Below are 13,105 nucleotides of genomic sequence, written 5' to 3' on the forward strand. Positions count from 1 at the left end.
TTTTACGTTCGAAATCTCCAACACGTACTCATATTAAAATGTGGTCAAAATTTTATAAAACGTATTAAAATATTAAAAATATTCATTGGCACGCTGTATATAATAAATTTATATATGTAAAAATATTAATATATCTCTTATCATTATCATGTGTGGCGTAAATTTACTAGGTACAGAGGAATAACACTTGAGTCTTCAGGAATGGCAACGCATGGCGGGTATCATGGGCGAAACAGTATACTTTGTTATGTTCATGGTACTGCTCATGTCTATAGGCGACGGTTACCACTTTCCATCAGGTGGGCCGTCATCTTGTTTGCCATTCTAAGTTGTATATAAAAAAAAATGTGGTCCTGGTATAGAATGGGTCATCCCTTACTTTCCTGTAGGTGTCGTAAGACGCCACTAAGGGAACATAATGGACGGGAGATGGGCAGCGTCCCTCTTAAAACATCACCAAAGGACAAATTTCGGTTGTCAACCTACCTACCAAGCATGGCAACTACTGGTAAAATCCTCCTTATGGTAAACTTCCATAAGGAAAGACCCCATTTCTTATGACATTTTCGAGGTAGGCTTATGTTCAGAAATGTACAGATAACAGCAGATATGACGATGATAATATCCTATAGGCCTCTGGCTCAGATTGGCGGTGTCCCAGTGTAGATTTCAAAGCGGGAACCCGCGGCACCGTCGCTATTATGAGATGGGAGGTATATCGTCAGGTTATTTAGCCGGTAGGAGTCCGGCAGTACCCACACGGTCCCTAAGCTGTGTGGGTCTGCATGACGCATTTTCCCTGACGTTAAAAAAAAAAAGGCCTCTGGCTCAGATGATATTAATACTCCGGATAGGGCGCAATTCAAATTAATGAAAATTACGCTTGCAGGAAGGTCAAAGACGGCCATTCATCGCGGCTCACTTCCATGGTAATACTTCACATCTCAATATTGAAGTACACGAACACTATAAAGGTAAGCCTATAAGTATCTGGTCAAGACTTATGAATATATTTATTTTACTCACTTTTTAATATTTACCAGTAATCAGTAGTGAACATAAAAAAGTTGAAATAACTAAATACTATTTAACACTACTAGAATAATTATTTTTGCAGCGTCCATTTTTTTGCTTTTTTTTTATGCAGCGTAGAATGACAAGCTGCTGATACACCTGATGGACAGTGATAACCGTCGCCTATAGACATGATATGATATGTGGGGCATGTAAAAATGTTGTGGTAATAATTATATTTCACGTTCCAAACAGTACCATCTCTGGAAAGGGTAAAACCTAAGTAATTAGTTAGTTTTAGTTATTTTTTTTTTTTTATTAATAATTAATAAGAAGAATCCTTGCTTAAAACTTAATTCTTCTTGAAGAAAAACAACAAAAACCTTATAGTCAACACGTCATCTTATTATAAGGCGTTCAAAGTTTTTTGATCCTTTCTCGACTTTCGTTCTTTGTACTTTTAGTACCATAGAAGAAATAATAATACTTATAGACTTAAACAAATATTAATATCACAGATTAAATAAATATGTAATAGTAACAACTGTTATGTGATGATAGTTTAACGATAGTTCCACAAACTAATAGCGTCAATATTAAACCAAATAAGATACGTTTCCAGCGAAGTAATAACTAAATATTGAACAAGTTTTGTCTCTTTTAGTTACAATTTATTTATGTAATTACATACTGGATGTTTATATCTACAAACGTTATTTGAAATCTCCAAGATCTCTCCTAATTGATATATAACTCGAAAACTTTCCAAATTTGATACTTTTGGCTTTATATACGTGTATAAATTGTCTTTAATCAATATTAAACGTCACTGAAATATTAAATGTGAGATATTAATTACAACGTTATTATTAATATAATTGGATTTTCGGTAAATATAATTCCAGGTTTAGTTTTCAATCTATATTATTATATCATATGTAGTAATCACATATATAATATATAAAACATACACAATTATAGCACACATACAACAGAAAAAAAATAACGAAGGAAAACGAAGAGAGAATACAGGAAAATAGACTAAAGTGAGAGAGACAATTTATCTGTGGATAATGTTAGTAACATTAATAGAGATTGTGTCTCTATTCTATTATTATTATATTATGATTATTCTATAGAGACACAAAAAAAATCTACTTTTTAAAATTATTTAATTTAATAATGTGATAATGAAATGTGAAATATAAAATTAAAACGTTATGTATATATTCTAATTCTGAAACTATGGAAACAAATATACAGCCTGTTAATTCTTATTTATATCTTGTGTACTTCATAGTTATAAATTTTTTTTATTTATTTATACTTTTTTCTTAATTATATTTATAGGTAACGGCTTGATTCGCTTGGCCCATGGCGCTCACCATGATGTATGGTACCCCTCGAGCTGGACCTTGGCCTCACCACATTCCCGGCCCACACTCACCAGAAATGGCCACATACACGTGCACCACACTGGTGTCTACCTTGTCTATGTCCAAGTAAGTCGTGATGACGATTTATGCCCCGTTTATATATACTGGCAATGTCTGTATCATTTGTCCAATCCTATTAATAATATAAATGTGAAAGTTTGTAGGGATAGTCTTTTTGATAGGTAAAAATGGAATGGTAGCCCCGCCTGCGCTAACGGTATACGCTGGTGGGACACCAGTGAAGGGTGGTCGATGAAAATGAAAACAGGTCAGTTAGCCCATCATGATGAAATCATCAAGAATTAATAATGATAGTTTCCAGGGGGAACTGTGTGGAGTTCGACCTGGTTGGATATATTGCTAGCAATGGGATTCTTAGTCTCTATTACTAACAATCCCTTTCAACCCTGTAGGGATGGGTGATATTTCTTACTCTTTTGTACAAAATCTAATAAACGGATTTAAATTATTTTATATTATTAATTAGGATACTTAAATATAGCTTACGAATTAGTACCTGCGTAATTAAATGATTTTGCATGATTTCCAATATTTTTTCAAATATCTTTTATTTGATTATAAAAACAGATTAATGTTTTTGCAAAACAAAAAAATTAATTGTGCTAAATAAAATATTACGATACAAATTATATTAAATACTACAGTCAATATGAGATTAAAAATATAAGTTTGTAAAATGTAAACTTCAAAAATTAAATATGTAATATTTCAGATTTTACCAAGTTGCCAAATTGTTACTGTACATGCAATTTGCACTACAAATTTTACACACTTTTTTACGCTAAAAACTAAAATGCCACTTTTTGGTTATTTAAAATTACTTAGTTATCTTTGAATGTAGCCAAATAATGTAGTTGCAGATATTCCCTCATATTTAAAATGCTTTTTTTATTAAAGAAGTATGTTTTTTTTATTTCACAGATATATTACCTAGATAGACATGACATAGTCTCTTGGGTACTCCATCGTACGAATCCAGAAATGGAAGGGCGCGACACACTTCTCCAGTGCACCCAGTCTTCCCACTCCCCCGAAGCTCTGGACAGAGCCAACTCTTGTTTCTCTGCTTCCGCTCTGTTCTTGAGAGCCGGCGACAAGCTCGCTGTTAGGAACACGTCAGGGGACCGACATTCTATTATGGAACCGGAGAAGAGTTTCATAGGTCTTGTCAAATTAGCAGACGCGGAAGATCCCGACGCAGAGTTCTAGTATGTTCACTACTAAACTTTTATACCGTACGTTTGTTTCGCGAACAAATTGTTAACTGTTTGTATTGAAATAACCAGGAATTGAATTTATGTTGTAACTCGTAATGCGGAGCTTTATGGAAAAGGAGGTGATATATTTATTGTAGTCACAGAAGTGCCATTGTTATATAGTTATTGCATTGAGCAAATTAGCAAGTAAGTTCTATTTTACCTTACGTAAGTTTCTACGTAATTATGTGAATTGGTGATTTACAGTAATATTGTTAAAATATTTATTTTTTACATTAATTGGCATTTTACAGACGGTGTTTGTTTAAAATACTAATTCTAATTGTAAGTATGTTTATTTGCAATGGAATATCTGTCATGCCATTGATATTATAAGGATGTTGTTTATAATTTAATCTTAAATTTAATATGTTAGTTAACGGAGTTTCATTGGTAATTTTTCTACTCGTGAGTACTGGTACAACGTAAGTTTACGTGGAACTAAAATACATATGTAAGTGTATTTAAGTTACGTTTTCTTGTCAGCAGGGTATATATAGGTACATTCTATGTTGAAAATAAAAACCTATTTTTCACAAGTTGCTGAACAATGGTATCAGAAATGTCTATAAAATGTCGGATTACCAGTGATAGAAAATATGTTTGGAACACGGATAACGTAATTGTCACATAACGATAGAGCGATGATTTATGAATAAATTATATACTTCTCGTATCTATCAAATAAATTTGGCCTTTTTTTTAGACATACTATATAAAAAAATCAGCCACTTCCATCCGAAGATTATTATTCTTATATTATTCTCCTGACGACCTCCATAGCATAGTGGTTGGCACGTTACTTTGCATAAAGGTGGTCTAGGGTTTGATTTTTGGCTGGCCAATGTAGGTAACGAACTGCTCTGAAGTAGCTCGGGTCTTATTGTTCTGAGATGTGTACCCAAAATGCAGATAACTCAGAGGATATTAAAATATATAGTTTAATAAAATTATTTGAAAATTAATTCGTATCTCCCTTTTTTGTATATTAAATCACGAGGTCTTTGGAAAGTACTAGTTTTTGATCTAAGATATAATTATAATATTAAAAATATTTAACACTATTGTATAGTAAATACATAGGTACTAAAATAATAAATAATTTCGATAAGATCAACTTGGTACTCTGGTATGACTATACGTCCTATGTGGTCATAATCTTGTGATAAAAAGGCCAAAAGATGTCTCTCATTTTTTAAATTTAAATTTACTACCATATTAAGAAATTTTAATAGTTTCGTTCAATTGATAGTTAAACACACAACCCAAGAATTTATGTAAACTTAACATTAGTATTATAATTTATTATATAAGTATAAAGTTAAGGATAAAATTATTGACAATGCACACTTGTATTGTTAATAAATATTGATGTTTTGTATTGGTCGATATTTAATAAATAATATCAAAATTGCTTCGAGTGGTTTTATTAATTCGTGATATTTTCATCAGACTGCAAAAAAAGTTCTCAATTCGATTGTATTTTATATTTGTTACCTCATAACTCCGACATTTATAATCCGATTTATTGGTCGATATTAAATAAATAATATCAAAATTGCTTCGAGTGGTTTTATTAATTCGTGATGTTATCATCAGACTGAAAAAAAAATTTCTCAATTTGGTTGTATTTTATATTTGTTACCGCATAACTCCGTCATTTATAAACCAATTTGGATTTTTTTTTATCTCAAAGAATATAGGTACTTTCAGATTAGTTCTATAGAAATTTTACCAAAATCGGTGTCGTAGGTTAGTTTTTAAATAAAAATAAATTGATTTAGTCACAATTTTAGACAGTTTTTTTTTTCTGCAACGCATTTTTTTATATCTATTAATATTTAAAGGCATAACCAAGATTTACTAGTAGATAAAAAACACTTAAATAAATACCTACCCTGTTACGGAAAGGATTAATAATGGAACAAATATATTCTATTGATGAAAAACGTATGAACCGAATTAATTTTTCAGTGATTTTAAAAACAACGTCCATTTGAGAGCACTCTGATCGCGTGTCATGCTGTGTCCATGGAAATAGGCAGAGAAATCAAACTGCCAAATGCATCTTTTTATTACAATAAATAATTAATAAATATGAGTTCAGATACAGAGCAAGTAATCATAACATCAATTAAGAGTCTGAACTGCCATTATATTGATGAGCCCAGGAGAGTTTTTTTTTTATGTATGATAATAGAATGCTAACCTCGTCTGTGCTAATGGTATGCACTGGCGGAGCACCAGTGAGGGATAATAGATGAGAATGAAAAGGCAGATTAATTAGCCAATCGTGATGAATAGGGGGAAAAGGGATTGTTAGTAATGGAGACTGAGAATCCCATTGCTAGCAATATATCCAACCAGGTCGACCTCCTCGCGGTTCCCCCTGGAAACCATTGTGAACAATTCTTGTTGAGATTAACAGTCAATTTAACACTTATAATATTAGTAAGATAACCACAGGGCCTAACCTAAAAGAGGGGAAAGGCAATAGAGTTTGACAGCCCCATTGCTAGTAATATGACCGTTGCTTGAAAACCATGAACAATTCTTGTTGAATTCATCTATCATACTCGTCACTGGTGCCCCGCCGGTGTATACCGATAGCGCGGGTGGGATTACCATTCCATTATCATCCATTAAAAAAAATCTACCTAAAAATAATAATTTTATTAAGGGCATTAATGTTTTTCACAAAACACGGAGCTACAAAAAAAAATGCTTTCAAGTCAAGCTTTTAAATACATATTTAATCGAATGCTTTAAAGCAATTACGTAGGTCTGTATACCTATTTGGTATAATGTTTCACGCGGTCGCTGAGGTAAGTGATTATTGTGACTTGTTCAGATACTACGGATACTATTTCATTATAACACCATAAATAAAAAAATACGTTTTAATAGAACTTAATGATAAGATAGTGTGAGATTACACGGGGAGAGGGGGAAGTTTGGATTGTTAGCCCTATTAGGTCGACCTAATGTCGATTACCATTTCTATTGCTAGCGGGTGGGGTTACTATTTCATTATCACCTATAAAAAAATACAATTACCATTTCTATTGTCAATATACCCTGTCAGGTCCTCCTGGAAACCACCGCGCAGACTTCCAGGTGTATTCGTCACGATGGGCTGACTGACCTGCCTTTTCATCTCACCTATCATTATTAACTGGTGCCCCGCCAGCGTATACCGTTAGCACAGGCGCGGGACTATTCCTAATATTTGCTATTCATTATCATCATTAAAGTTGCCTGGAAAAGATCACTAATTAGCGATAAGGACGCCCATTGTTGCCTCTTTATCTTGCTTTTATGTAATGAAGGGTATGTAATTAAGTATTGCTTTTGTTTGTGTACATATTGTTAATTTTTATAATCTGTTGTAATTTTTTTTATACAACTTAGAATGGCAAAGAAGTTAACGGTTCACCTGATGGAAATTGGTAACCGTCGCCTATAGACATGAGCAGTACCATGGACATAACAGAGTATTATACAGTTTCGCCCATGATACCCCCCGTGCGTTGCCATTCCTGAGGACTCAGGTATTCCTCTTATTATTCCTCTGTACCCAGTAAATTCACGCAATATCCCACCCTTCAAACCGAAACACAACCATGCAAACACAGCTGTTTTTCAACCGTAATTTTTTATTAAAATTGTGTTTCAATCGTAGTTGAAACACAAATTATACTTTGAAGGAACAATAAAGAGCTTTCATTCATTCATTCATTCATTAATCATCAGAAAAAGTCTCTAAAAGAAATTAGTAATAAATCGAAACTTTCAACAACTTCTATATTGCACACAGTTTAGAAAGGAGACTTTTTTTATACAACAAAGGTGCTATACAAGCATACAGTCCCGCCTGATGGTAAACTTGTTAATAGTTTGGTAATAGTAAAATCGTAAAACGTAGATTGTAAAATTACGTACTTTTTCTCACACAGCATCTTCTGGTCTTAAACTAAGCAGAGCTTGTATTGTACTGCACTAACGGTAGATATAAATAAATTTATGTTTTTATTAATAACCAAAAAATAAAAATACATAGAAAATGCCTACATCAATACGAACAGACATATTCATGAATATTAATGCCATATGTGTAAAAAAATCATGTTATTTAGAGATATTCAGGATCGGCAACGTGCACGTGACCTCCATAATATTACAGATTGTACGCTTGTATCTCACCTTCATAGTATAAAGAAAATTATAATTTATAATTTTATTTTTCATTTCATCATTTCGAGCACGGCTGTTCAAATTTATATCGTAGTGAGTATTAAGAGCAAAATTAGGATTCAGAATTGTATATAAACAGATATTATAATGAGTGAGTACATATAGTACAAATTCAATTATACAAATCTAGGTACTCGTAATAACAAATAAATTTGATAGAGTCAGTACCTCAAGTCTTATTAAGTCCGCCCTGTAGACATTTTCTGATGTGTGCAAAAGTATAAATAAATATAAATAAAAATCTATTCTTTCACATTATAATCCTATTAACATAACATCAGCAAGCGTGACCGTAATCACGGAATACTTGCCCTACCACGCAACAGGACATTTCTTGCTGATCAGACGCCACTCACGAGGGCGCTATGTCTGCTCAATGAGGTAGTAGCGAGTTCCAATCTGGACTTATTTCACTGTACTGCCACAGACTTTCGCAGAGCGGTAACAAATTACGCAGAAATGCATTTTTAATATTTATTTTATATAACATAATTAGATTTTTATTATTTTTATTATTATTATTATTTCAATATTGTATTATTATAATGTTTGATTTTTTAATTTTTAATGAGTGCATTGGTAAAAATTGTAAAACTCACCAAAAATATGTATATAAATAAATAAATAAATAATAAATGCGAAAGTTCGTAACGATGGATGGATTTTTGTTGTTACTCTTTCACGCAAAAATTACTGAACAGGTTTATGTAAAATTTGGTACTTTTTAATATATAACGTACCCGACGCTAATCCTAAAAAAGTGCATAAGATACGTAATACGAATACGAATACGTAGATAAATGTACGATTAATGTAATATACCGTTTACTCGACGGGTAATTTGGATACCGATCCGATATCTATATATTGGGTTCCTGTGGACATAAATAACGGAAATAAGGTTATCAGTTATCACCCATTTCGATGTCGGCCATATCGGTGGGATATATTTTCAAATATGTTAAAAGTAATTTATGCAATCTTATTTTTTTGATAACAGACTTTTATTATTGTTATTGGACCCGTATAGATATGGCGACTAAGGGATTGGCAACAGCGTACCTCTAAAAACATCCTTGAAGGCTTAACTATGTTTGCCAACCCGCCTACCAAGTGTGGCAACTACTGGGAAATCTCTCCTTATGGAGAAAGCTTATATCCAGTAGTGGATAGTTAGAGGCTGAAATAATAATAATAACAAAAAAAAAAATAGATATTGTAACTACAATATATAAATATTATTACATATTACCTACCATTACCTCTTTAACGGATGGGCTTTTGAAGTAATAAATAGGTATTTAGCGAGACACATGTGCTATTATACGCCATGTAATAACTCAATGAAGCGTTAGATATAGCGGTCGATTCTGTAGCGCATTTTTTAAACCTATCTCTAAATTTAGACTGTGCAGCGTATTTTTTATATCATCATAAAATAAATTTGGGGTAATTTTGGTTAAAATCTATTATGTTTTAATAAATTCTGGTGCTTAGAGCAAAAGATTTTGCTGTTGTATTTCTCGAGTCGTATGACTTCGTATGATTGCAAATTGCATATACAGGCATTTCATAATAAAGCAATTCATGACACTGAAACTAGTACCAAAATCCATTTAATAGTTTAATAGAAGTAAATGGAGAAACGAATGTAACCAGCGATTTGTTTCACATATAATCATCATCATCATCATCATCATCATCATATCAACCTTCAACCGTCTACTGTTGAATATAAGCCTCCCCCTTTGAGGGATTTTATCATTAATTGCCACGCTTGGCAGACGAATTGGTAACCGCAGTTAGGCTTTAGAGATTTTATTAAGAGAGATGCTCCTATCCATCCCTCATTCTCCCTTACGACGTCCAATGAAAAGGAAGGAGAGGCGTATTCTATACCGTGAACACACGGCATTGTTTTACACAATTTAGAGATAAAGAATAAAATTTTGTGCACATACACACACAATGAAATCTTTGAGAATGATGCTTCAGAATGGATCACGTTGTTTCAAATAACAATGTGAATAGATATAGGTAGATTTCCAAATATAGCCAGAGGATACGTATGTGGTTGATTTGCCAACGCTATACCGTTTATTAATTAACAAGTGACATTAATGGAATACCACAGAAACCTCATTAAAACAGTGCTAAATTACCATCTATTCTATGTTATCTATATTTATCTCGAAAATTCTCTTATTTCATGAATAATTTCAGTATTGTACTTTATATAATAAAATTGCCACCAGAGAATATAAATGCGTAGGAAATAATTAAGAAAAAAATATAAAGTGGTCAAAATAAAAACAATATAAGGCAAAAATATAATTTTGTTAAATTCTGTGATGCAATTGTATTCCTATTTCTATTCTATTTTAATTCCTAACAATTCCTAAAGGTTTAACTTGAAATCTGGTGTACTTATGTTTTATCTTAATATGCTATCTAAAAATGGTATATGTAATTAACATTCAAAATCTACGTATACAAAGTTACGTGCAGTTCAATAGGTTTCAGATAAAATATATTGACTTTTTCTTGTAACTCTAATGTAACTTTTAAGTGTTTTTTTTTTTTTTAGTAAAAGCATAATGAAGCAATTTAATGAGCTTACTATAATAATAAATTGCCGTGTGGTTCGGGGCATAGATTAGCTCACTCTTTCTTTTACCGTGGGTGTCGTAAGAGGTGACTAGGGGAAAGTAAACGATGGGCAGCAGTGGCCGTCTTAAAACATTTCCAAATCCTAACTGCGGTTGCCGACACAGCTACTAAGCGACCAAGCGTGGCAACTACAGGAAAAATCATCCTTATGGGTGAGGCCTAAAATCAGCAATGGTCAGCTAACGGTTGATATAATAACTGTAATAAAAAAAGTCCGTTATAGATATTTAAACTTACTTTACTTATTCATTTCATAATATTTATTTTAACATAATTTTATCCAGAATGTTATAATAAATTGGGGACATAATTTATTCATTATATTAATTAACATAATAAGCTCCGATTTGATAGGGACGAGCAAAGCGGTATACCGAAACTATGAAACAAATAAAAAGTGGTAATATATAAAATAATTACATCTAGAAGTTTCTAGAATACGCGTGTGACTTTCATAGTTTATGACAGAATTATGAAAGTAATAAAAACAAATAAAGTGGATATAAGTGAGGAATGATAGGTGAGAATGAATTCAAGTCAGTTACCCTTCGTGAAGTATTTAATAGGAAACCACGATGGTTTCCAGAGTCGCGTGGATGTCGACCTGACAAAATATATAGCTAGCAATGGGTCTGCTAACTGATCACCATCATATCAGCCTTTAACCACCCACTGTTTAACATAAATCTCGGTCTTGGAAGGTTTTGCCAGTAGTTGCCATGCTTGGCAGGCGGATTACAAACTGCAGTTAAGCTTTAGAGATATTTTAAGAAGGACGCTGCTGCCCATCCCTCGTGTTCCTTTAGTCGAATCTTACAACACCCACGGGAAAGGAAGAGGTGGACTATTCTATGCCGGAACCACACGGCAGCATAACATGACTAACTGATCATATACATTTGAAAGGTCTAAAGTCCTGCTTACTTCTTATAATCTAGCTTTCTTATCTACCTAGCTACGGCTTAATGGTACAAAGGGAGACTTTGTACAAAAGTCGATTGCTTGGGTACCTCTGTCTCATTCGTGTTTCAACCGTGAAGCAGTTGTGTTTGCATGGCTGTGTTTCGGTTTGAAGTGTGGGATATGGCGTGAATTTACAGTGTACAGAGGAATAACACCTGAGTCCTCAGTAATGGCAACGCATGGGGGGTATCATGGGCGAAACAGTATACTCTGTTATGTCTATGGTACTTCTCATGTCTATAGGCGACGGTTACCACTTTCTATCAGGTGGGCCGTCAGCTTGTTTGCCATTGTAAGTTGTATAAAAAAAAGACATAAATCTATCCATAACAGAATGAAGTTAAATATTCTAAGAACAAAGACAACTAAAATATATATCTAAAACATGAGATCATAGGATTGTCAACTCATCTCTGAAGTGGACCATTAAATGTAATCGGAGAGTACGGCCCATAAGAATGAAACGTATTAATTGACATTGCACGGAATATTTGCGTCGACGTGGCTTGTCTCCAATTAAATGCCTCAGCGAAAGAATGAGAGACCTTATATACTACGCACTCACTAGGGCTTGTTCATATTGGTGATCTAATAAAATGCTTGATTTAAATTAATTTGATAGTTAAATAAAAAAGGGCACAACAGTCATTCGAGTTGTGCCTCTAAATATCCCTTTGTTTGCTGTCTTACATTACATGTTATCCCAATTTTGAGACCACGGTTATTTATTAACAAGTTTTCACTGATGAATATGGAATTGTAACCCAGCTACAAGCGAGATATTAATCAGCGAGGGAATGGTAAACGAGAATGAACTCTTTCATTAGTTCATAAAAAATCTAATAGAATATATTTATTAGAAATTAACGACGGTGGTTTCTAAGGAGGATTGCATGTCTTGATATACCGTGTATTGCTATAAATGGAGCCACTACTAGTTATCGCTTGTCGTTAACAATCCTTTGAGTATACGTTTTTTTTGTAATAAAAGGGGCAAACGAGTATGCGGCTCTACTGGCGATAATTGATTATCGCTGCCCATAGGCATCCGTGTCGAGTGAATTGCCGGTGTGTTGCTGGCTTTTTAGAAAGGACTATGCTCTTTTCTTGAAGGTTTCAAAGTCTGTTCGGAAATACTGCTGCTGGGAGTTGGTTCCATAATTTAGTTGTGCGTGGAAGAAAGTGTTTACAGGAACGTGTTGAAGTGTCAACAGTATTTACCTGCCTGCACTATTGGGATAGGCTAAAAAAGTAAAACGGAAAATGCTCCCATCAAATAGTTGTCTTCCGTTTCCTCCGAAAAAAGCCTTATATATACATACTTTTGAAACTCCAGATAGCCGATAGAACAAACCAAAGGAAGAGATTCTCAATTCAATTGTATTTTTTTTTCTTGTATTCTATCTGAAATAAGATATAACCATAATATTTGAGAAATATGCCGAATGCTGCAGCCTATCGTAGTCTATTATACTACTTATAATTAACTCG

General features: G+C 33.2%; 1 protein-coding gene across 1 annotated transcript in view; it reads left to right on the plus strand.

The window, feature by feature from the left end:
* The window catches only part of LOC113518496 (uncharacterized), a 57,038-nt gene extending 51,896 nt beyond the window's left edge, over window positions 1-5,142 (plus strand). Inside the window, exons 6-8 of the mRNA XM_052901817.1 lie at window positions 890-974; window positions 2,365-2,516; window positions 3,393-5,142. Coding sequence (XP_052757777.1) covers window positions 890-974; window positions 2,365-2,516; window positions 3,393-3,680 — 525 coding nt within the window. The 3' untranslated portion in view covers window positions 3,681-5,142. The remainder of the gene's footprint in view (window positions 1-889; window positions 975-2,364; window positions 2,517-3,392) is intronic.
* Window positions 5,143-13,105: the final 7,963 nt, after the last annotated feature.

Source organism: Galleria mellonella, unplaced genomic scaffold (genome assembly GCF_026898425.1).
Source record: "Galleria mellonella isolate WM207_F2 unplaced genomic scaffold, CSIRO_AGI_GalMel_v1 utg800, whole genome shotgun sequence".
Taxonomy (NCBI): domain Eukaryota; kingdom Metazoa; phylum Arthropoda; class Insecta; order Lepidoptera; family Pyralidae; genus Galleria; species Galleria mellonella.